Below are 25,085 nucleotides of genomic sequence, written 5' to 3'. Positions count from 1 at the left end.
GCTACTGGACTAAAGCACCGGCCTCAGAAGCAAAGGAGCACCTGGTGGATTTTGGGTCTCCTTTTTATTAGAATATATTTTAGGCACCATGTCAGCTTTGAACAGGTCTTGTGGAACTAAAACAGTGGAAACCCCCCAAAAGTGACCCCTCGAGGAATTTATCTAGGGGTGTAGGAAGCATTTTGACCGGCCAGTTTTTTTGCAAAAATTTTTGGAACTAGGCCATGAAAATCTACATTTTTTCAAATAAAATGTAGGTTTAGCTAATTTTTTTTCATTTCCAAAAGAACTAAAGTAGAAAAAGCACCACATCATTTGTAGAGCAATTTCTCCCGAGTAAAACAATACCCCACATGTGGTAATAAACGGTTATTTGGACACACGGCAGGGCTTAGAATGGAAAGAGCGCCATTTGGCTCTTGGAGCTCAAATTTAGCAGGAATGGTTTGCGGAGGCCATGTCGCATTTGCAAAGCCCCTGAGGGGACAAAACAGTGGAAACCCCCAACAAGTGACCCCATTTTGGAAACTATACCCCTTGAGGAAATTATCTAGGGGTATAGTGAGCATTTTGACCCCACAGGTTTTTTGCAGAAATTTTTGGAAGTAGGCTGTGAAAATGAAAGGCTACATTTTTTCAAATAAAATGTAGGTTTAGCTAATTTTTTTTCATTTCCACAAGGACTAAAGGAGAAAAAGCACCATAAAATTTGTAAAGAAATTTCTCCCGAGTAAAACAATACCCCACATGTAGTAATAAACGGCTGTTTGGAGACACGGCGAGGCTGAGAAGGGAAAGAGCGCCATTTGGCTTTTGGAACTCAAATTTAGCAGGAATGGTTTGCGGAGGCCATGTCGCATTTGCAAAGCTCCTGAGGGGACAAAACAGTGGAAACCCCCAACAAGTGACCCCATTTTGGAAACTACACCCCATGAGGAAATTATCTAGGAGTACAGTGAGCAGTTTGACCCCACAGGTGTTTTACAGAACTTATTGGAAGTAGGCCGTAAAAATTAAAATCTACATTTTTTCAAATAAAATGTAGGTTTAGGTATTTTTTTTCATTTCCACAAGGACTGAAGGAGAAAAAGCACCATAAAATTAGTAAAGCAACTTCTCCCGAGTAAAACAATACCCCGCATGTGGTCACAAACATCTGTTTGGACACACGGTAGGGCTCAGAATGGAACTAGCACCATTTGGATTTTGGATAGTGTCTGGGCGCCATGTCACATTTGCTGAGCCCCTGTAGTACTAGTACAGTGGAAACACCCCAAAATTGACTCCATTTGGGAAACTGCACCCCCTGAGGAATCATCTAGGGGTATAGTGAAAATTTTGATCCCAAAGGTTTTTTGCTGAATTAATTAGAATTAAGCTATGAAAATGAAAAATAATTTTTTTTCCCAACAAGATGTAGTTTTAGATCAACATTTTTCATTTTTACAAGGAATAGAGAAGAAAAAGCACCCCAACATTTGTAAAGAAATTTCTCCCGAGTACGGTAACACCCCATATGTGGTTATAATAGGCTGTTTACGTATATGGGAGCATTCAGAAGAAAAGGAGCGGTATTTATCTTTTGGAGCGTAGATTTTTCTGGAATGGTTTGCGGACGCCATGTTGCATTTGCAAAACCCCTGATGTACCAAACAAAAGTGACCCCGTTTTAGAAACTACACCCCTAAAGGCATTTATCAAGGGGTGTAGTGAGAATTTAGACGCCACAGGTGTTTTTCAGAAATGAATACGCAGTGGATTGTGCAAAGTGAAAATTGCAATTTTTCCACTGATCTGCCTATTCATCGCACAATATATTGTGCCCCTAGAGAATCTTACCCCATAAATTGTTAAGCGGGTTCTCCCAGGTATGGTAATGCCTTACTTGTGGACATAAATTGCTGTTTGGGCACACTGTAGGGCTAAGAAGGGAAAGACCGCCATTTTGAACATGGATTTTGCTTGGTAATAGTTCTGTTTGGGGTTTTGCTGGTATTTCAGTTTATAATGTGGGGGCATATGTAATCTGTGCGGAGTACATCAGGGCATAATAAGAGGGTATACTAATGGGGTAAATAATACAATTATCCATACATGTGTGTTACGATGTGAAGCGATCCGTTATGCGCAGGCCGGTGTCACACTGATAAACGGTTTTCTTTCTTATCCCCCTTTTGTAACGCTCTGCACCTTTTGGGGACTTTTTCTCCTTCGTAGTTTGGGAAATATTGCTGAGAAAGTTTTGCGCTGGTATAATACGGGCTCCCTCGCCTCCAGCGGATGTGCTATGTCCCTTCCCTTTCCTAGTTCCTAAATACTAGGGCCCTGAAACTGAAGGAATGTTCCTCTCCGGCCTGCGCATTGAGATGTTTTTTCATCACCGCATTACTAGTGCCGTAACTTTTTTGTTTTTCAGTTGATTGAGTGGTGTGCGGGCTTGTTTTTTGCGAGACGGGCTGTAGATTTTATTGGTACCATTTTAGAACACATACGACTTTTTGATCACTTTTTATTTCATTTTTTGGTAAAGGAAATTACCAAAAACAAGCAATTCTGGAATCGTTTTTTATTTTATTTTTTTATCGGCATCCACAGTGCGCCCTAAATTACATGTTAGCTTTATTCTGCGGGTCGATACGATTACGGCGATACCAAATTTATATACTTTTTTTGATGTATTGCATCCCAATATAACTGAGGAGATGGAAGTTCAGCTATATAAACAGATGGAGCGGGCTGCACAGGCGGGTACTGTAGTGATAATGGGAGATTTTAATTTCCGGGATATTAATTGGTGTCATGGTTCGGCTTCAACTGCAAAGGGGAGACATTTCCTCAACCTGTTGCAGGAACATTTTATGGGCCAGTTTGTGGAAGACCCGACTAGAGGTGAAGCTCTGTTGGATCTGGTCATTTCTAATAATGCAGATCTTGTTGGGAATGTCAATGTTCGTGAAAACCTCGGTAACAGTGATCATAATATAGGTACATTTTACCTATACTGTAAAAAACAAACGCAGGCTGGGAGGGCAAAAACATTTAATTTTAAGAAAGCCAATTTCCCCAGGATGAGGGCTGCAATTCAGGATATAGACTGGGAAGAACTAATGTCAAATAATGGAACAAATGATAAATGGGAGATTTTCAAATCTACTTTGAGTTATTATAGTGCAAAATTTATTCCTACAGGTAACAAGTATAAACGACTCAAATTAAACCCCACATGGCTTACACCTTCTGTGAAAGGGGCAATACATGACAAAAAAAGGGCATTTAAAAAATACAAATCTGAGGGTACAGCTGTAGCCTTTGTAAAATATAAAGAGCTTAATAAAATCTGTAAAAATGTAATAAAATTAGCAAAAATACAAAATGAAAGGCAGGTGGCCAAGGATAGTAAAACAAATCCCAAAAAATTCTTCAAGCATATAAATGCAAAAAAGCCCAGGTCTGAACATGTAGGACCCCTAGATAATGGTAATGGGGAGTTGATCACAGTGGATCAAGAGAAGGCAGAGTTACTAAATGGGTTCTTTAGCTCTGTATATACAACTGAAGAAGGAGCAGCTGATGTAGCCGGTGCCGGTGCTGTTAATATATCAGTTGATATACTGAATTGGATGAATGTAGAGATGGTCCAAGCTAAATTAAATAAAATAAATGTGCACAAGGCCCCGGGACCAGATGGGTTACACCCTAGAATTCTTAAAGAGCTTAGTTCAGTTATTTCTGTCCCCCTTTTCATAATATTCAGAGAATCTCTAGTGACTGGTATAGTGCCAAGGGACTTGCGCAGCGCAAATGTGGTGCCTATTTTCAAAAAGGGCTCTAGGTCTTCCCCGGGTAATTATAAATCCAACAAAGAAAATGATCGACTGAAGCACGACAAATTAGTAGCAAAAAATACAAAATTTTATTAACATGAAAACATGACAAAGGTTAAAACTGGAACAGGGAATGAGTCACTCAATAAAAAGACATCGAGAGCAATCATGCACTGGATGTTAATGTGACATGAATCTATACAGACTTGTTTGTTTGTTGATACAGCAAAAGAAAATAGTGTGCGTGCCTATGCGGACCTGTAGCTGATAAAGCCTGATGAATAATGGCAAAAAGACGGTCAACAAGGGATAAAATGCATGTATGTACTGTCTGGGTTGCCTCTATAAGAGTGTATATGTTGTGATGATAATATGCAGATACCTGAATGTAATGATTATCTGCATATGTATAATAGCCCAATGTACACCATAGTATGTATTACAGGGTCAGTACTACAGATAACATACAGCAATGTGTATAGACACACAACGAGGTACCAAGCCAGTACCAAGTAAGAAAGTCAGTAATAGCTCTATGACATACCAGTGGACATGATGAAGATGTCTGGACCCTAGAATTCTTAAAGAGCTTAGTTCAGTTATTTTTGTCCCCCTTTTCATAATATTCAGAGAATCTCTAGTGACTGGTATAGTGCCAAGGGACTGGCGCAGGGCAAATGTGGTGCCTATTTTCAAAAAGGGCTCTAGGTCTTCCCCGGGTAATTATAGACCAGTAAGCTTAACATCCATCGTGGGGAAAATGTTTGAGGGGCTATTGAGGGACTATATACAGGATTATGTGACAATAAATAGCATTATAAGTGACAGCCAGCACGGTTTTACTAAGGACAGAAGTTGTCAAACTAACCTAATCTGTTTTTATGAAGAGGTGAGCAGAAGTCTAGACAGAGGGGCCGCTGTGGATTTAGTGTTTTTGGACTTTGCAAAGGCATTTGACACTGTCCCCCATAGACGCCTAATGGGTAAATTAAGGACTATAGGTTTAGAAAATATAGTTTGTAATTGGATTGAGAATTGGCTCAAGGACCGCATCCAGAGAGTTGTGGTCAATGATTCCTACTCTGAATGGTCACCGGTTATAAGTGGTGTACCCCAGGGTTCAGTGCTGGGACCCCTATTATTCAACTTATTTATTAATGATATAGAGGATGGGATTAATAGCACTATTTCTATTTTTGCAGATGACACCAAGCTATGCAATATAGTTCAGACTATGGAAGATGTTCATGAATTACAGGCAGATTTAAACAAACTAAGTGTTTGGGCGTCCACTTGGCAGATGAAGTTTAATGTAGATAAATGTAAAGTTATGCATCTGGGTACAAACAACCTGCATGCATCATATGTCCTAGGGGGAGCTACACTGGCGGATTCACTTGTTGAGAAGGATCTGGGTGTACTTGTAAATCATAAACTCAATAACAGCATGCAGTGTCAATCAGCTGCTTCAAAGGCCAGCAGGATATTGTCGTGTATTAAAAGAGGCATGGACTCGCGGGACAGGGATGTAATATTACCACTTTACAAAGCATTAGTGAGGCCTCATCTAGAATATGCAGTCCAGTTCTGGGCTCCAGTTCATAGAAAGGATGCCCTGGAGTTGGAAAAAATACAAAGAAGAGCAACGAAGCTAATTAGGGGCATGGAGAATTTAAGTTATGAGGAAAGATTGAAAGAATTAAACCTATTTAGCCTTGAAAAAAGACGACTAAGGTGGGACATGATTAACTTATATAAATATATTAATGGCACATACAAAAAATATGGTGAAATCCTGTTCCTTGTAAAACCCCCTCAAAAAACAAGGGGGCACTCCCTCCGTCTGGAGAAAAAAAGGTTCAAGCTGCAGAGGCGACAAGCCTTCTTCACTGTGAGAACTGCGAATCTATGGAATAGCCTACCGCTGGAGCTGGTCACAGCAGGGACAGTAGATGGTTTTAATAAAGGGTTAGATAATTTCCTAGAACAAAAAAATATTAGCTCCTATGTGTAGAAATTTTTCCTTCCCTTTTCCCTTCCCTTGGTTGAACTTGATGGACATGTGTCTTTTTTCAGCCGTACTAACTATGTAACTATGTAATCTTTTGCACAATAAAATCACTTTTTTTATAAAATCATTTGTTTTCTGTGTCGACATATTCTAAGACCCATAACTTTATTATTTTTGCGTGCACAAAGCGGTGTCAGGGATTATTTTTTGCGGAACGGATTGTCGTTTCTTATTAGTACTATTTTGAAGTAAATGTGACTTTTTGATCACTTTTTATAGCATTTTTTGGAAGGAGATGTGACCTAAAAAGAAATATTCTGGCGTTGTTTTTCATGGTTTTTTTTTACGGCGTTCACCGTGCGGGATAAATTACATAATTGTTTTGTAGTTTGGGTCGTTACGTACGCGGCGATACCAATTATGTATAGTTTTTTTTATGTATTGCGGCTTTTGCACATTAAAATCACTTTTTTTTTTTACTTTTCTGACTTGTCCCACTAGGGGACATGAGGGCCTGATGCCCCGATCGCTACTCTAATACACTGAACTACATACGAAGTGCAGTGTATTAGCGCTGTCAGTTATTCACTGACAGCAAGCCTATGAGGACACGCCGCTGGCGGGTCCTCATCGGCTCCCGTACAAGGCAGACTCGGACGCCATTTTCTGTCGTCCGATTGCCACAGCAACCCAGCGATTGCATCACTGGGTTGCCGGTAGGGTGAAAACCTATCAGATGCTGCGCTCTATTGAGCGCAGCATCTGAGGGGTTAATCTGCCGGATCGGAGAGTAGCTCCGGTCCTGGCAGTTACAGGAGGGTGCCAGCTGTATAATACAGCTGTCAACCCGCGGTGATGGTGCCGGCTCTGCTTCTGAGCCCGTACCATCACTGCGCCGTACATGTACGGCGCTTTGCGGGAAGCACCTCCCGACAGCGCCGTACATGTACGGCGCACGTCGGGAAGGGGTTAAGCTCTCCTCCCAACTGTACAAGGTGACACTTTAATTAGAGCAGAATAAAGCTGGTTCCCACCTACCCTGAGTGAGTTTATTTTGTACACCTTGGCCCAAGAGAGAGCCCACGTGTATAAGGTCACTTTGTCGTGGCAAGTGTGCCCACACAATTTGATCAAAATGTGCACTAAAAACCTCACATGTAAAATGTAGAAACTTTGAGAGGGGGGGGGGTAGTGCGAGCATTTGATAACGCGATCCAGACTATGGTAAATATCCAACTCTTGCTATAAATAAACGGCCTAAGGGTGGTGACTAGATTAGCTACTACTTATTCTCTCACTCCTTTTCTGGAAAAAAAACAAAACAAAAACGACCCGCACTCATTAGGCAATCAGAAAACAAGTGCAATTATATGCAGCTCCCACTTCATCCTGCTCTAACCAGGGTTCCTTGGCTTCAAAACATAGTAAAAAAAATGTTGCACATACATTCAAACACAAAATTACCTGGAAAATCCAAATCACATGCAAGTGATTTCACTCGTCTAGGAAATTGAACTGCTCTTTGGCGTTTAACAGGCCCGCTCTGACTGTAGAAAAATAAGACAAGCACAATAGTTAACTACATTTAAAAAAATACCTTCAACTACAAGTAAACTATGGTCAAATGAGTTACTTCTATAGATTTAAACCAGGGGTCTCAAACTCGGCCAGGTAAGTGGGCCACATATAGAAAAAAAAAGTGAAGTTGACGGGCCGCATTACTTTCAAATTTGATACATTACAAAATTATTGTTAATCTGTTATTTTAACTACTATAATAATACTACATTACTATAACAATACTACATTACTATAACATTACTACATTACTATAACAATACTACATTACTATAACAATACGACATTACTATAACAATACGACATTACTATAACAATACGACATTACTATAACATTACTACATTGCTATAACATTACTACATTACCATAACAATACGACATTAATATAACATTACTACATTGCTATAACAATACTATAACAATACTACATTACCATAACAATACGACATTACTATAATACTACATTGCTATAACATTACTACATTACTATAACAATACTACATTACAGTAACAATACGACATTACTATAATAATACTACATTGCTATAACATTACTACATTACTATAACATTACTACATTGCTATAACATTACTACATTACTATAACATTACGACATTACTATAATAATACTACATTACTATAACATTACTACATTGCTATAACATTACTACATTACTATAACAATACTACATTACCATAACAATACGACATTACTATAATACTACATTGCTATAACATTACTACATTACTATAACAATACTACATTACTATAACAATACGACATTACTATAACATTACTACATTGCTATAACATTACTACATTACTATAACAATACTACATTACTATAACAATACGACATTACTATAACATTACTACATTGCTATAACATTACTACATTACTATAACAATACTACATTACCATAACAATACGACATTACTATAATACTACATTGCTATAACATTACTACATTACTATAACAATACTACATTACTATAACAATACGACATTACTATAACATTACTACATTGCTATAACATTACTATAACAATACTACATTACCATAACAATACGACATTACTATAATACTACATTGCTATAACATTACTACATTGCTATAACATTACTACATTACTATAACAATACTACATTACCATAACAATACTACATTACTATAACATTACTACATTACTATAATACTACATTGCTATAACAATACTACATTACCATAACAATACAACATTACTATAACAATACGACATTACTATAATACTACATTGCTATAACATTACTACATTGCTATAACATTACTACATTACTATAACAATACTACATTACCATAACAATACGACATTACTATAATACTACATTGCTATAATATTACTACATTACTATAACAATACTACATTACTATAACAATACGACATTACTATAACATTACTATAACAATACTACATTACCATAACAATACGACATTACTATAAGACTACATTGCTATAACATTACTACATTACTATAACAATACTACATTACCATAACAATACGACATTACTATAATACTACATTGCTATAACAATACGACATTACTATAACATTACAACATTGCTATAACATTACTATAACAATACAACATTACCATAACAATACGACATTACTATAATACTACATTGCTATAACATTACTACATTGCTATAACATTAATACATTACTATAACAATACTACATTACCATAACAATACGACATTACTATAATAATACTACATTGCTATAACATTACTACATTACTATAACATTACTACATTGCTATAACATTACTACATTGCTATAACATTACTACATTGCTATAACATTACTACAGGGTGGGCCATTTATATGGATACACCTAAATAAAATGGGAATGGTTGGTGATATTAACTTCCTGTTTGTGGCACATTAGTATTTGGGAGGGGGGAAACTTTTCAAGCTGGGTGTTGACCATGGCGGCCATTTTGAAGTCGGCCATTTTGTATCCAACTTTAGTTTTTTCAATGGGAAGAGGGTCATGTGACACATCAAACTTATCGAGAATTTCACAAGAAAAACAATGGTGTGCTTGGTTTTAACGTTACTTTATTCTTTCATGAGTTATTTACAAGTTTCTGACCACTTATAAAATGTGTTCAAAGTATTGCCCATTGTGTTGGATTGTCAATGCAACCCTCTTCTCCCACTCTTCACACACTGATAGCAACACCGTAGAAGAAATGCTAGCACAGGATTCCAGTATCCGTAGTTTCAGTTGCTGCACATCTCGTATCTTCACAGCATAGACAATTGCCTTCAGATGACCCCAAAGATAAAAGTCTAAGGGGGTTAGATCGGGAGACCTACGGGGCCATTCAACTGGCCCACGACGACCAATCCACTTTCCAGGAAACTGTTCATCTAGGAATGCTCGGACCTGACACCCATAATGACATAAATAACTCATGAAAGAATAAAGTAACGTTAAAACCAAGCACACCATTGTTTTTCTTGTGAAATTCTCGATAAGTTTGATGTGTCACATGACCCTCTTCCCATTGAAAAAACTAAAGTTGGATACAAAATGGCCGACTTCAAAATGGCCGCCATGGTCAACACCCAGCTTGAAAAGTTTCCCCCCTCCCATATACTAATGTGCCACAAACAGGAAAATTAATATCACCAACCATTCCCATTTTATTTAGGTGTATCCATATAAATGGCCCACCCTGTAGTAATGCTTTTAAAACCAAAGTTAATGTGTTCCAATAGAATTGTTAAAATAAGATAGGAATTATTAGAATTAAAACGTGTATAAACAGGTAATATCATAAGTTAAAATAGATGTCATAGCGAAAGTTCGGATACTAAAGTGTCATATAAAAAATACATATATAAATGTCAGTTTGGAGTTGAAGATGATATAAAAATATATATAATTGTGTCATTAGCAGTTATTAAAAAAATATATCAAAAAGTAATAACAGTAAAACTTATAGTAAATTGGAAGAGTTTGTTAATAAAGAACGTTGCTGATAGTTTTCATGATAAGAAGCTAATTTTCTAGTAAATTTTATATTAGATGTACAGCACTTTATTTTACAATAATTTTTTATATATACAATTATTTAGAAGTACAATCTTGGAGGGTCAGACCAGGGGATAGTTTTAATCATTATATTAATTATTTATAATGATTATTCGAGATGAGTAGTGTGTTAATTTTAGTTAGATAACGGTCTCCATTTTTTTATTTAATCCTTCTGGGATTATAGTTTTCAATTTATATATCCAGAAGTTTTCTCGGTTGCACAGTGACTCAAATAGATTTGTACTAGATATGGCTATTTGTTCTATAGGTACACAAGTCAGGACCAACTATGCTTGCTGTCAGTGAGTAGCTGACAGCTCTAATACACTGCACTACGCATGTAGTGAAGTGTATTAGAATTGCGATCAGGGCCTCCTGCCCTCAAGTTCCCTAGTGGGACAAAGTAATACAGTAAAAAAAGATGTGTAAAAATAAGAAAATAAAAGTTTTAAAAGTGCTAAAAGTAAAAATCCCCCTTTTTCCATCATCAGTCCTTTATTATTAATAAAAATTAACAAATAAACTATACATAATTGGTATCGCTACGTCCGTAACCGCCTGAACTACAAAATTATTTTGTTATTTATCCCGTGCGGTGAACGCCGTAAAAGAAAATAATAATAAATTGCACCAGAATCACAATTGTTTGGTCACTTCACCTCCCAAAAAATGGAATAAAAAGAGATCAAAAAGCCGCATGTACCTAAAAATGGTCCTGATCGAAACTACAGTTCGTTACGCAAAAAAACAAGTCCTCACACGGCTTTCTTGAAGGAAAAATAAAGAAGTTATGGCTCTTAGAATAAGATAACACAAAAAGTGAATGATTTTTTACAAAAAGTATTTTATTGTGCAAATGCCATAAGACATAAAAAAACAATAAACATCTGGTATCGCTGTAATCGTATCGCCCTGCAGAATAAAGTGAATGTCATCTACATCGCACGGTGAACGCTCTAAAAAAATAAATAAATAAAAAAATAGAATAAAAAAACCATAGTAGAATTGCTGTTTTTTAGTCACCGCCACTTAAAAATAGAATAAAAACTGATCAAAAAGCCGCATGTACCCCATGAAAAATACAATAAATTCCTCAAGGGTCTAGTTTCCAAAATGGGGTCACTTTTGGGGGGTTTCCACTGTTTTGGCACCACAAGACCTCTTCAAACAGGACATGGTGCCTAATAAAAAGGAGGCCTCAAAATCCACTAGGTGGTCCTTTGCTTCGGAGGCCGGTGCTTCAGTCCATTACCGCACTAGGGCCACACGTGGGATATTTCTCAAAAATGCAGAATCTGGGCAATAAGTATTAAGTTGCGTTTCTCTGGCAAAACCTTTTGTGTTCTAGAAAAAAATGGTATAAAGGATTTTCTGACAAAAAATTTTTTTATTTAAATTTCACCTGTAATTTGCTCTAAAATCCAGTGAAACACCTAAAGTTCATAAACTTTCTAAATGCGGTTGTGAATACTTTGAGGGGTCTCGTTTCTAAAATGGGGTGTTTCATAGGGGGTTTTCTAATATATAGGCCTCTCAAAGCAACTTCAGAACGGAACCTAAAAAAGTAAATACATTAGGCAATACTTCGCTTCTTACATTATACTGATAATGAGCAGTGCCCACCCCGAGATGACCCCAGTTTTGACCGTTTGTATAAACGGAGACCCCTATTAGACAGTTTCAGTGCCCGGTTTTCCTAAGCATATACCCCCACCCCCGATAAGTGTATTTCTATTGAGGAGTCCTTGGTACATTTTAAAGGGAATCTTCAATTCCGCCAGTACCTGCCGGGTAAGAGGGCAAGGTATGGCATGAGGATGTATAAGCTGTGGGAGAGTACATCAGGGTATACCTACAAATTTAGGATATATAAAGGGAAGCACACCAGTGCTCAGCCCCCAGAATGCCCCCCCTTACTGGGAGTTAATGCAAAAAGTGTGTGGCATTTGGTGCACCCACTGCTGTACCAGGGTTACCACCTCTACCTGGATAATTTTTATACCAGCGTCCCATTCTTCAAGTGCCTCGCTGCCAGAAGTCCTGCGGCATGCGGCACTGCTAGAAAAAACCTGAGAGGCCTCCCTAAGACGCTGCTTGGGCAAACACTCAGAAGGGGTGAGAGCAGGGCACAATCTAGCAGCAACATATTGTGTAAAGAGAGAAGTCCTTGTATGGACAACAATACATGGCAACACCAGTACCCATGTACCTGTACGAGGTACCAGTACTGAGACCCCCAAACCAGATTGCATCCTGGACTACAACAGGTACATGGAAGGGGTGGACTTGTCAGATCAAGTCCTGAAGCCCTACAGTGCCATGCAGTTTGGTATAAGAAGCTGGTCGTGCACAGAATACAGATGGCATTGTACAATGTGTACGTGCTACGTCCATGTACAGGCCAGACGGGAACATTCCTGGAATTTCAAGAGTTGGTTATCAAGAGCGTAATCTTTAGGGACCAAGAAGGGGGCACCCAGTACTTCTGGAAGCGAGGCCACACGCATCGTACCAGGGCAACACTTTCCAGGAGAAGTTCCCCAAACTGGCAAGAAGGGAAAAAGTCAAAACAGGTGCAAAGTCTGCTATAAGAGGGGGATAAGGGAGGACACAATATATCAATGTGACACGTGTCCCGAAAAACGAAGGCTCTGTATGAAAAAGTTTTAACATTTATCATACATCCCTTGATTTTTAATCTACCCCATAGTTTTTTCATAGAACTTATTTGAATTGGGCTGGGAATTAAAACAAAATAAATTTTTTACAATAATATGTCGTTTTGGCTGAAAATTTCTTATTTTCAAAAAAAAGAAAATACTCAATTTTGTTGCCCAATTTGTCCTGAGTGCGGCAATACCCCAGTTGTGGTGATAAACTGCTGTTTGGGCCCATGGGAGGGCTCAGAAGGAAAGGTCCACCATTTGGCCTACTGGGGATTTTCTAGTGCGAAGTCATGTATGCAGAAGCCCCTGAGGTACCAGTACAGTTGAAACCCCCAAGAAGTGACCCCGTTTTAAAACTACACCCTCAAGGCATTCATCTAGAGGTGTAGTGAGCATTTTGACCGGAGACATACACCCCATGAACTGTAATGTGGGTATGGTAATGCCCTCAATGTGGCTGTTATCAGCTGCCTGGGCACGCAGCAGGGCTCAGAAGGGAAAGACGAGGGGGGATAAACTGTGCAGATTAAAGTGGGGTAGATTAAAAATCAAGGGTTTTATGATACATTTTAAAACACTTTCATACAGAGCCTTTTTTTTTCGGGACACGTGTCACATTGATATATTGTGTCATCCCTTATCCATCTCTTATAGCAGACTTTGTACCTCTTTTGACTTTTTCCTTTCTTGCCAGTTTGGGGAACGTATCCTGGAAAGTGTTGCCCTCCAACTTAGATATGTACATGCGTGGGAGCGCGAACTGGTGTTTCACATACAGGAGGAGGATTGGCAAAAAAATTTTTTGCTTACCCATAAACTGCCATCAGCCTGTTACGCACAGGAAAAGAATTTTAAAATTCTCACCCGTTGGTATCGATACCCGGTCTTGTTACATAAAGCTTTTCCCTCCGTGTCTGACCAATGTTGGCGCTGCCTTTCCGCTTTGGGAACCATGTTGCACATATGGTGGGAATGTCCCATATTATCTCCATTTTGGACTACCATATTCGAACTATATAATGTGCTGTTTGATTCCCAGACTCCTATTGAACCTGCCATTGGACTACTGTCCCTTTTGCCAGGCAATGTCACAGCCTTGAAAAAAGGTATTTTCAGACACTTTCTCACTGCAGCTAGGTGCGTGATTCCTAGACATTGGAAATCCACGAGATGCCCCTCTCTTCGTGAATGGGTTACCGAATTAACTCATATCATGAGAATGGAAGGCCTCCTGGCAGGGGATAATGGCAAACGAGACAGATTCATGGCCACATGGAGGAGCTGGATTCTGTTTGCAGAAAGAGAAGCCCTTCCACGTTGGCTGGAAGAATACACCTAAATCTTCTTTGGCGTCCTTACGTCTTGATTAGAGGCCACCCCTCTCCACTATACACCTTACCTGTCCCGCGGTCCTTCCTTCTTCTTCCGTTTTCTTTGTTCTTTTCTTTTCTCCCCCCCCCATCTCTTATTTTTTTTGCACTATATTATATAATACATCAGATTGATTATATTGTACAAATTCTTCTGTGCTTATTTGTTCCTCATTGAATGGTTCTTACGCTAATGTACACTTCTTGATGCCGACAATGTATATGCTCTTTATGTATAACATTCGCATTGTATGCAAAAATTTCATGTAAAGTGGTTCAGTTGAACTGCCACTCGTTCAAATGCATTGAAGTTGTTATTTGTTTGTATTGAAAATTGAATAAACTTTGATAAAGAAAAAAAAGAAAGTTTTGCCCTGGTACGATGCGTGTGGCCTCGCTTCCATTAGTACTGGGTGCCCCCCCCCTTCTTGGTCCCTAAAAATTAGTTTCTTGATAACCACCTCTTGAAATTCCAGGAAAGTTCCCGTCTGGCCTGCACATTGACGTATCACGTACGCATTGTACAATGCCATCTGTATGATGTGCCCGGCCAGCTTCTTATACCACACCGCATGGCGCTGTATAGGGCTTCAGGACTTGATCTGGCAAGTCCACCCCTCCCATGTACCTATTGTAGTCCAGGATGCAGTCCAGTTTGGGGGTCTCTGTACTGGTACCTCGTACAGGTACATGGGTACTGGTGTGGGCATGTATTGTTGTCAATACAAGGTCATCTCTCTTGTCCTTGTACTTTACACACAATATGTTGCTGCTAGAATGTGCCCTATTCTCACCCCTTCTGAGTGTTTGCCCAAGCAGAGTCTTAGGGAGGCCTCTCAGATTTCTTCTAGCAGTGCCGCATGTCGCAGTACTTCTGGAAGCGAGGCACTTGAAGAGTGGGACGCTGGTATAAAAATTATCCAGGTAGAGGTGGTAACCCTGGTCCAGCAGTGGGTGCACCAAATCCCACACAATTTTTGCATTAACTCCCAGTAAGGAGAGGCATTCTGGGGGCTGAATACTGGTGTCCTTTCCTTCATATATCCTAAATTTGTAAGTATACCCTGACGCACTCTCGCACAGCTTATACATCTTCACGCCATACCTTGCCCTCTTACTCCCTTTAAAATGTACCAAGGACTCATCAATAAAAATACAATTCTCGGGGGTGTATGCTTGAGAAAATCAGGCACTGAAACGGTCTAATAGGGGTCTCCGTTTATACGAACTGTCAAAACTGGGGTCATCTCGGAGTGGGCGCTGCTCATTGGGAGAAGCGAAGAATTGCCGCATTTTTATTTTTTTTATAGGTTCCAGTTCAGTTCTGAAGTTGCTTTGAGGGGCCTATATATATTAGACACCCCTATGAAACACCTCATTTTAGAAACGAGACCCCTCAAAGTATTCACAACAGCATTTAGAAAGTTTATGGACTCTTTAGGTGTTTCACGGGAATTTAGAGCAAAGTAGAAATTTACATAATTATTTATTTTTTTCAGAAAATCCATTTTATACCATTTTTTTCTATAACACAAAAGGTTTGACCAGAGAAACCCAACTTAATATTTATTGCCCAGATTCTGCAGTTTTGAGAAATATCCCACATGTGGCCCTATTGCGGTAATGGACTGAAGCACCGGCCTCTAAAGCAAAGGACCACCTAGTGGATTTTGAGGCCTCTTTTTTTTTTATTAGGCACCATGTCCAGTTTGAAGAGATCTTGTGGTGCCAAAACAGTGGAAACCACCAAAAAGTGACTATTTTGGAAACTAGACTCCTTGAGGAATTCATTGTAGTTTTCTTGGGGTGCATGCGGCTTTTTGATCAGTTTTTATTCAATTCTACGAATTTTTTTTACAGCGTTCACCGTGCGCTATAAATGACATTCACTTTATTCTGCGGGGCGATACGATTACGGCGATACCAGATGTTTATAGTTTTTTTATGTCTTATGGTGTTTGCACAATAAATATACTTACTTTTAAATCATTTACTTTTTGTGTTACCTTATTCTAAAAGCCAGAACTTTTTTATTTTTCCATCAAGAAAGCCGTGCGAGGACTTATTTTTTGCGTAACAAACGGTAGTTTCAATCATTACCATTTTTAGGTACATGCGACTTTTTGATCTCTTTTTATTCTATTTTTTGGGAGGTGAAGTGACCAAACAGTTGTGATTCTGGTACGGTTTAGTATTTTCTTCTACGGCGTTCCCTGCGCGAGATAAACAAAATAATTTTGTAGTTCAGGCCGTTACGGACGCGTCGATACCAATTATGTATGGTTTATTTATCTATTTTTAATAATAATAAAGGACTGATAAGGGAAAAAGGGGGATTTTTACTTTTATCACTTATTTTTACACATCTTTTTTTTGCTTTATTACTTTGTCCCACTAGGGGACTTGAGGGCTGGAGGCCCTGATCGCTATTCTAATACAATGCACTACATGCGTAGTGCAGTGTATTAGAGTTGTCAGCTACTCACCGACAGCAGGCATAGTGGGTCCTGACTTTGTCAGGACCCACTAGGCTTCCGTCGATGGCACAGCCGGACGCCATTGTTAGGTGTCCGGTTGCCATAGTCGCCATCGCCGTCCGCTGTCGTGTAGCAGGCCGGCGATTGTATCTTAACCCCTAAATAGCCGCGATCTTTATTGAACGCGGCTTTTAAGGGGTTAATCAGCGGGGACACAGCGATCGGTCACAGCTCCTTTATGTGTCGGGAAGACGGCCGAAGTGGCCGTTACTCCCGTGACGTACTTTTAGGTCACGGAGGGCGAACGGTACAGCTACCATGACCTAATAGTACGTCCAGGAGCAGGAAGGGCTTAAGGCCCAAACTAGGCTGCGTCATTAAGGAATGAAAATTGTAGTGAATTGTAGAATATCAACGTTCCACCATTATGTAAAAAAAAAAGAAAACAGAAACCATAAATTTCATTATCTTATGCCATCAAATACAATAACTTACAAGACTTTGTTGCCGTCAACAGGACATGGTGTTCTCACATCCTTCATATTAGCCCTTTTTCTGTAGAAGTAAATACACTAAGGTCACTTTAATTTTCGAAAGAAGAAAAAGAGCATTATAAGGAATGACAGTTTTTGATGCAGTGTTTTAAGCCAAGCACCGGAATGAAAAACAAATATACGTCTCCTCTCTTTTATATCCACTCTCTTCTTTGCTCAAAAACTGCATGTGTGATTCCGGTCCAAATGTAATTGTGAATAAAAAAAACTAACAAGATAAAAAATAAACATATTTGTCTAGGCACTGGAAGAAACAATAGGACTGCAAATTCAGGACATTATTTAGGCAATGTTCACACGGCGTCTGGGGTCTCCGTTCGACATATATGCCTCGAAAAGCTCCGGACGAAATAAAATTAAAAAAAAGGTTTTTTTTGCCATTAAATGTAACTTTTAATGTAAGTAATGCTTAATCAAGTTTAAAGCGAACTTAAAGAGGCTCTGTCACCACATTATAAGTGTTTTTTATTTAGAAAAACTATCAATTTTGACCAAGGTATGACCTATTTTAGATTTATGCGAATGACTTTCTTAATAGACATCTGGGCGTGTTTTTACTTTTTGACCAAGTGGGCGTTGTAAAGAGAAGTGTACGACGCTGACCAATCAGTGCCATACACTTCTCTCCATTCATGTACTCAGCACAGCCTGATCTTGCGAGATCACGCTGTACTGTCACATACTCCCACATTAACTTTACTGAAGTGTCTTGAGAATGAATAGACATCACCTCCAGCCAGGACGCGATGTCTATTCACAATCTCGACACTTCGGTAACGTTTGTGTGGGACTTACAGCACATTGAGATCACGCTGTGCTGTAATTTACAGCGTGATCTCGCGAGATCATGCTGTGCTGTATTAGTAAGTCACACACAAATGTTACCGAAGTGTCGGGATAGTGAATAGACATCGCGTCCTGGCTGGAAGTGATGTCTATTCACTCTCAAGACACTTCAGTAAAGTTAATGTGCTATGAAAGCTTTACCATAAAAAAATAGCTATATTTCACTTAAATGGGGCTGAGTGCAATACCAGACACAGCCAATAGACAAATGTGGCTTTGGTTCCGGGGAGGGGGAGAATGCAGACAATTTTTTCTAATCTCATACAACCTCTAACGTTAAGCAAAGAAAAAGACTGAGGAAACAATGTGTTCAAGATGGGAGAAAAACAAAACTGCATGGTATAGTTGACACATGTGAAACATAAAAGTGTTTTCTGAGATCGGAAAAAAAAGAAATGGATGCCATAAAACAATAAAAGACCATTACTCACTTGACAGATCCCGCGGCGTTCCAGTGCAGCAGTTCCTTTGCTCCCCGCTGCTCTTTGTTAACAGTGCTGAAGCAATGACGTGCCCGTATACTACCGTGTTTCCCCGAAAGTAAGACAGTGTCTTACTTTCTTTTTATCCCCAAAAGCCCCACTATGTCTTACTTTCGGGGTATGTCTTATATTGGGAAAAAATTGTCGAATTATTATTATTTTTTTTTTCACAAACTTTATTTAACTGTTTTACATTTTTTTTTTTAGTCCCACCAGGGGACTTCACTATGCGATGTGCCGATCGCATATATAATGCTTTGGTATACTTAGTATACCGAAGCATTATTGCCTGTCAGTGTAAAACTGACAGGCAACCTATTAGGTCATGCCTCCGGCATCGCCTAACAGGCAGATGCTGAAGGCAGACCTGGGGGTCTTTGTTAGACCCCCGGCTGTCATGGAAACCCGACGGCGACCCACGATTTGTTTGCGGGGGTGCCGATCGGGTGACAGAGGGAGCTCCCCCCTCTGTCAAACACATTAAATGCCGCTGTCACTATTGACAGCGGCATTTAATGGGTTAAACTGCCGGAATCGGCGCGCGCTTCGATTCCGGCAGTTGCAGCAGGAGCAAGTGCAGGGGACGGCGCGGTGACGTATGGAGAGGGGGGCGGCGCGGAAGTGGGCAGGAGGCGGCAATACCCCGTGTTTCCCCGAAAGTAAGACATATGTCTTACTTTCGGGGTACGGCTTATATTAGCCGACCCCCCTGAAACCCCCGATACGTCTTACAATCGGGGGTGTCTTACTATCGGGGAAACACGGTACTACTGATGCTAGGGAGTTGCTGCAGTGATCACGTGGGTATACGGGTACATTATGGCTGCAGCATTGTCAACAAATAGCGGCAGAAAGAACCAGTGTGCAATGGCTCTTATTGTTTTATTGCATTCCCACCATTTTTTACGATCGTGGAAAACCCCTTGAAAATATTTAATACTTACTTTGACTGAAGACCCACACCGGTCACTGTCTGTCGTCCATTACCATGATCAATTTCTGGACTTTCCTTGGAAAACTGTTCTTCCTGCTTCTTATCAGGTTGTTTTGAAATGTTTTCCTTTTCGACAGCCACTCGCGACTTTGCATTACCTTTTCCTACAAAATATACAAAAACGGATAAGGAATTTTATTAACTTGCATGACTCATGTTAGTACAGGAGAATGTGCAGTCTCTCCCTCACCACTGGAAGAAAACAAAACTTTCTAGGAAAGTGAAAGCCATATCTATTGGACTGGTTGCACCAATTTGTTATAAGTAGCATTAGAAAAAAATAAAAACACAAAACCATCGACTGAAAAGGTATCCAAACTTTTGACTGGCACTGTATATTTACAAACCTTCTAGAAATCAGTGGGAGATAGGTACACCCATCTACTGCCCCCCCCCCTATTTTTCATAACCAGACAGATACAACATAGTAGCAGCAGCCTAGCATTACTAAGGTGGGAAGGGCCACTGTGTTTGGCCTTCCCTAGCCTAATAATACCAGCCTGCAGCCGCCCCAGTGCCCATTCACATCACCGTTGCCCTTCTGTTGAGGGGTTCAGTCGGGTAACCCTCAACAAAAGGGCGACAGTGATGTGAACACAGCCTAACACAAGGTAGGCTTAAAGGGGTTGTCCCAGTCATTAAACATCGATGGCCTATCCTCAGGATAGGCCATCAATAGCTGATGGGTCGGGGTCCGACTCCCGGGACCCCCGCTAATCAGCTGTTTTGAAAGGGGTTGCAGCGCTCGTACGAGCACTGCACCCCCTTCAAAACCGCTGATTGGCGGGGGTCCCGGGAGTCGGACCCCAACCCATCAGCTCTAGCAGACAGTGGTATTAAACTCAACCAAGTCTTTGGCCGCAGCGGAGGTCCTGACTCCATCCAGGGTCGGGATGTTGTGCGCAGCGCATAGCGCTGTGACGTCAGGACCTCCACTGCACTCCGGAACAAGGAGGGCAAGTACTGTCAGTTACTATAGTAACAGGGGCCCGTGTAGTTTATTACATAGGCCACAGTTAGTATGTGGTGCGGGGGGCCGCGGGCCACACTGGCTTTGGGTCCCGGTCGCAATTGCGACCCCTATAGTTACGCCACTGGACAGGGTCCTCTCGCCTTCTGTGCCAGTCTGTCAATTAATTATCTCATGTTTATTGTGCTTGTTGTTTTTACTGTCTCATGTCATGTACTTAAACCCCTCATATGTACAGAGCCCTGGAATTAATGAAGCCTAATATATTTGTCATTATTTCATAGTCCCAATAGGGGGACTAACTTTTAAATATTCATCCCGACACCAATCATCTTCTAGCACCCTCTGCAATCTTTTCCTAGAAACCACCCCAGCTATGCTCTTCTTGCCACAGCACTGAGATGCCAACATAACATGAATACAATTACTATGTAAATTATCCCGCAAGCAGACATTCTTCTGTGTATATACAATGGGTAAATCCAGTCCTGCAGCAATGCATTCCTGCAAACTAAAGTCTCTGGGTGCCCATCCATTAAACAGAAATTTACTCACGTGGGATTAAAGACACATGTAATCCCCCATCCAAAGTCAAAGTTATGTTATAAAAAAAATAAAATACATAAAAAACATCTTTGATAATGAAATATTTAAAATAAAAAGGAATATGCATATAAAATATTTGCCGAAAAAGACAGCTTACCTGCCCTATTTCTTATACTATACGTTGCTTCTAGATCACCATACAGCTTTGCCGCGCTCCAATTATCCCTTACTCTTTGACTGCGTCTAACATGCGGGACCGGTTGCAGTGGTTTCATATTATTCAAACCATTATTCTCCGTATGATGAGCGTCTTGCTTTTCACCTGGCAAATCATCTCCATAAATACTTTCCTTTCTTTCAATACCTTCTACAACTCGTGGCAAATCAGTATCTTGAGATAAAGGTCCTTGTTTTTCAATGCCTTCGACAACTTGCAGCAGAGCAGCATCTGGAGGTAAATATTTATTTCTACCTGCAGCTCCTTTTTTATGATTGAGCGTAGAAACATTACTCAACTCTGCATTTACAGTCTTAATTGGAGGTATCTGAACAAGTTCTTTAATGTTTTTTATTAAAGGTGGATGATCCTGTTTTTTATACACATATTTCACAAACTCCTCTGATTCAGAATCAACATAATCTTTAGCAGATTTTGGTAATCGTGGCATAGATTTCTCTCTCTTACTACCAAAACCAGTTTTTGTCGACTTTCCCTTCACAGGAATTGTCAAAAGGTTTGATTCATTTATGTCTGATAGGTCTTCGATTTCAAATTCTTCCACATTAGTACAAACGGTAGTTGAAGTAGCCGGAGCTTCAGAGACCACTGATGATAATCTAGTTAAGTATATCAAAGAAAGTTATCATGAAGAATAAGAAATAAAATTTACAAACCTACATGTCTACTACATAATAACTGGCAATCATACAATGTTAAGAGCTATGTCCAGCTATGTTAGAATAAAGTAGGAGACAGATGGAAGGAAGTATGATTGCAGGATCAGATTATACAGGGTTTGTGTGTTGTCCGTTACCATGGAGGCACATCTGGGGGACCGAAAGGGTAATAGTCCATCAATAGCTAAAAATACCACAAAAATCATCAGGCCCCATAATATTCCACAACAACTGTGCATGGAGTTTGTTCAACATAAATAATTTTGTGCCTTCCCTAGAAATGAAGGAAAGTAACTTTGCTTGTATGGTCATACCTATTGCCTATTTGTCCAGCTGTTGCAGTCTTGAAGAAAAGATTTGAAAAACTCTTCTTCCTTGCATTTGGATCATTTGTCTTCTTTTCTGTGTTTACCATCCTAAAGAATTGAAATAGACTTAAGAATAAATTGTTTGTTCGTGCGAAGATACAAATTTATTCTTATTAGTATATATCCATACTAACCGTTTCTTCAAAATCGAAATAGGAAGTACAAACAACATTATTAAAACACAGCACCTTAACCCCTTCCTGTCCTGTGCCGTATACATACGGCGCAGGTAGGAGGTCATTAACGCGCATTGCTGTACATGTACAGGGGTCACGTGATCCCGCCTCATTAGCAGCGGAATAAGCTGTAGCATGTAGCTGACTCCCTACTGCAACTGCTGGGAACGGCGCTAGTTCCAATCCCAGTTGGTTAACCACTTAGATGTCATAGAGACAGCTGGCTTGTAAGGAGTTTGACAGAGGAAGGGGACCAATGGGTTTCTATAGCAACCAGGTGCCTAACATAGGTTTGCCACCTTTTAAGTCTTTTTAAGCCGAATAGGCAGCCTGTCAGTAGAATAGTAGTTTATGGTGTAAGCGATGAAAAGATGACATTCACATTTTTAAGTCTGAAAAACAAATCCAATTAGAAAAAACGATATATATATATATATATATATATATATATATATATATATATACATACATACATACATACATACATACATACACACACACACACTTTCTCACAATACAGACGTACTGTGGGCGAGGTGCAACCAAAACCTAGATTGGTGCGGATTTGAAATTTACTGCAGGCATAAGAACATTCATTGTTAATGTGAGGGATTTTACTGTAGCCAGTCTTCAAACCTTGGCTGCAACATCAGAACCAACTGTGCTTGATTGGCAAGCCAACTTGCCTGACCTAAACCCCATAGAGAATCTATGGGGTATTGTGAAGAGGAAGATGAGACACCAGATCCAACAATGCAGACGAGCTGAAGGCGGCTATCAAAGCAACCTGGGCTTCCATAACACCTCAGCAGTGCCACAGGCTGATCGCCACCATGCCACGCCGCATTGATGCAGTAATTCATGCCAAAGAAGCCCCGACCAAGCACTAAATGCATATACCTGTAAAGGGAAGTGTCCCTATTTATGTGTGTGTATATATATATATATATATATATATATATATATATACATACATATACATACACACATACATACATACATACACATATACACACATAGACACACACACATATAATATGTATGTATAATACATATAAAGTATCATGAGCCAGGGCTGTAACAACAACAGCCCTGGTCATGAATACGGTTGTAAACAAAGCAGGACAATTAGCATTGCCCTGCTTTGTTTGGAAACCATGGAGACAGGAGATAGTTATCCTCTGTCTCCATTTCAAATCTCCCGCGCGCACGCTCATGAGTCGGCTGGTGATACATTATCACCATGCCGACCCATGCTAGCCGGGGGCAAGCGCCACTCGTCCCCCGCTGCGAGCTCACCACTCCACCAACGAGGAGGAGATGAAGACTACCTCACCACTCCACCAACGAGGAGCAGCTGAAGACTACTGCCTGCCTCCCACACCCCCACGAACCTGCTCACCTCTCCTGTCCGGTCTCTCCCCTCCAACGACCTGCTTCTGCCTCTGCTTCTGCTCCACCAACATAAGTATCAAGTGTAGCAATAGCTACAGTTAACCCCGTCTCTCCCTGCTGTAATCCTTGCTTCCGAGTCCCTGTGTTAACCCTTATTGTCCCTGAAGTTCCCTGAGTTAGTCCCTTGCTCCCCCTGAGTACTATCCCTACTCTCCCTGAGTACTGTCAAGTTAACCCTTGCTTCCGAGTTAACCCCTTGCTCTCCCTGAGTAAGTTAACCCTTGCTCTCCCTGAGTTAACCCCTTGCTCTCCCTGAGTAAGTTAACCCTTGCTTCCCTGAGTTAACCCTTACTCTCCCTGAGTACTGTCACTAAGTTAACCCTTGCTTCCCTGAGTAACCCTTGGTGCCCCTGCTGTCCCTGAAGTTGCCTGTATTAACCCTTAGTGTATAGGGAAAGTTATATTAGGAGGGAGTGGGACAGAGATCGTGAGCGTGTGAAAATTACAAGTAACTTATGTGTATTGTGTTGTAACGTAACTGTATTCATAAGTATGTTTAGGTAAGTGGGTGGGCGGTATAATTAGGATTGTGATACCGTGTTTATACTGTACTGTGATTAGTTACTGTATGTTAATAAATATTATCTTTATTTACTATACGGTCTTATTCCGTTGAGTAGAAGCAAAGCAAGTAAGTTAACGTTAGTATAAGGAAAAGGTAGGGGAACTAGGCATAACCCTAGTGACCTGATTATAAAGGTGGTAGTAATAGTGGGTGCCACTAACCAGTGAATCCCGCTATTACCCCACCCCCTTTAACAATACCGTACATACTT

At 40.0% G+C, this 25,085-nt stretch overlaps 1 protein-coding gene across 2 annotated transcripts in view; it reads right to left on the bottom strand.

Annotated features, from left to right (window-relative positions):
- The window catches only part of CENPC (centromere protein C), a 525,969-nt gene that overhangs the window by 419,696 nt on the left and 81,188 nt on the right, over positions 1-25,085 (bottom strand). For both annotated transcript variants that reach the window (XM_075861598.1, XM_075861608.1), the window contains exons 8-12: positions 22,625-22,726; positions 21,571-22,250; positions 19,848-20,001; positions 17,517-17,576; positions 7,300-7,382 (exon numbers count right to left, since the gene is read on the bottom strand). In XM_075861598.1, the coding sequence (XP_075717713.1) occupies positions 7,300-7,382; positions 17,517-17,576; positions 19,848-20,001; positions 21,571-22,250; positions 22,625-22,726 (1,079 nt within the window). The remainder of the gene's footprint in view (positions 1-7,299; positions 7,383-17,516; positions 17,577-19,847; positions 20,002-21,570; positions 22,251-22,624; positions 22,727-25,085) is intronic.

The sequence above is a fragment of the Rhinoderma darwinii genome, chromosome 1, assembly GCF_050947455.1.
Source record: "Rhinoderma darwinii isolate aRhiDar2 chromosome 1, aRhiDar2.hap1, whole genome shotgun sequence".
Classification (NCBI taxonomy): Eukaryota; Metazoa; Chordata; class Amphibia; order Anura; family Rhinodermatidae; genus Rhinoderma; species Rhinoderma darwinii.
Note: the sequence above shows the minus strand (reverse complement) of the source record. Positions and strands in the feature narration are given on the sequence as shown.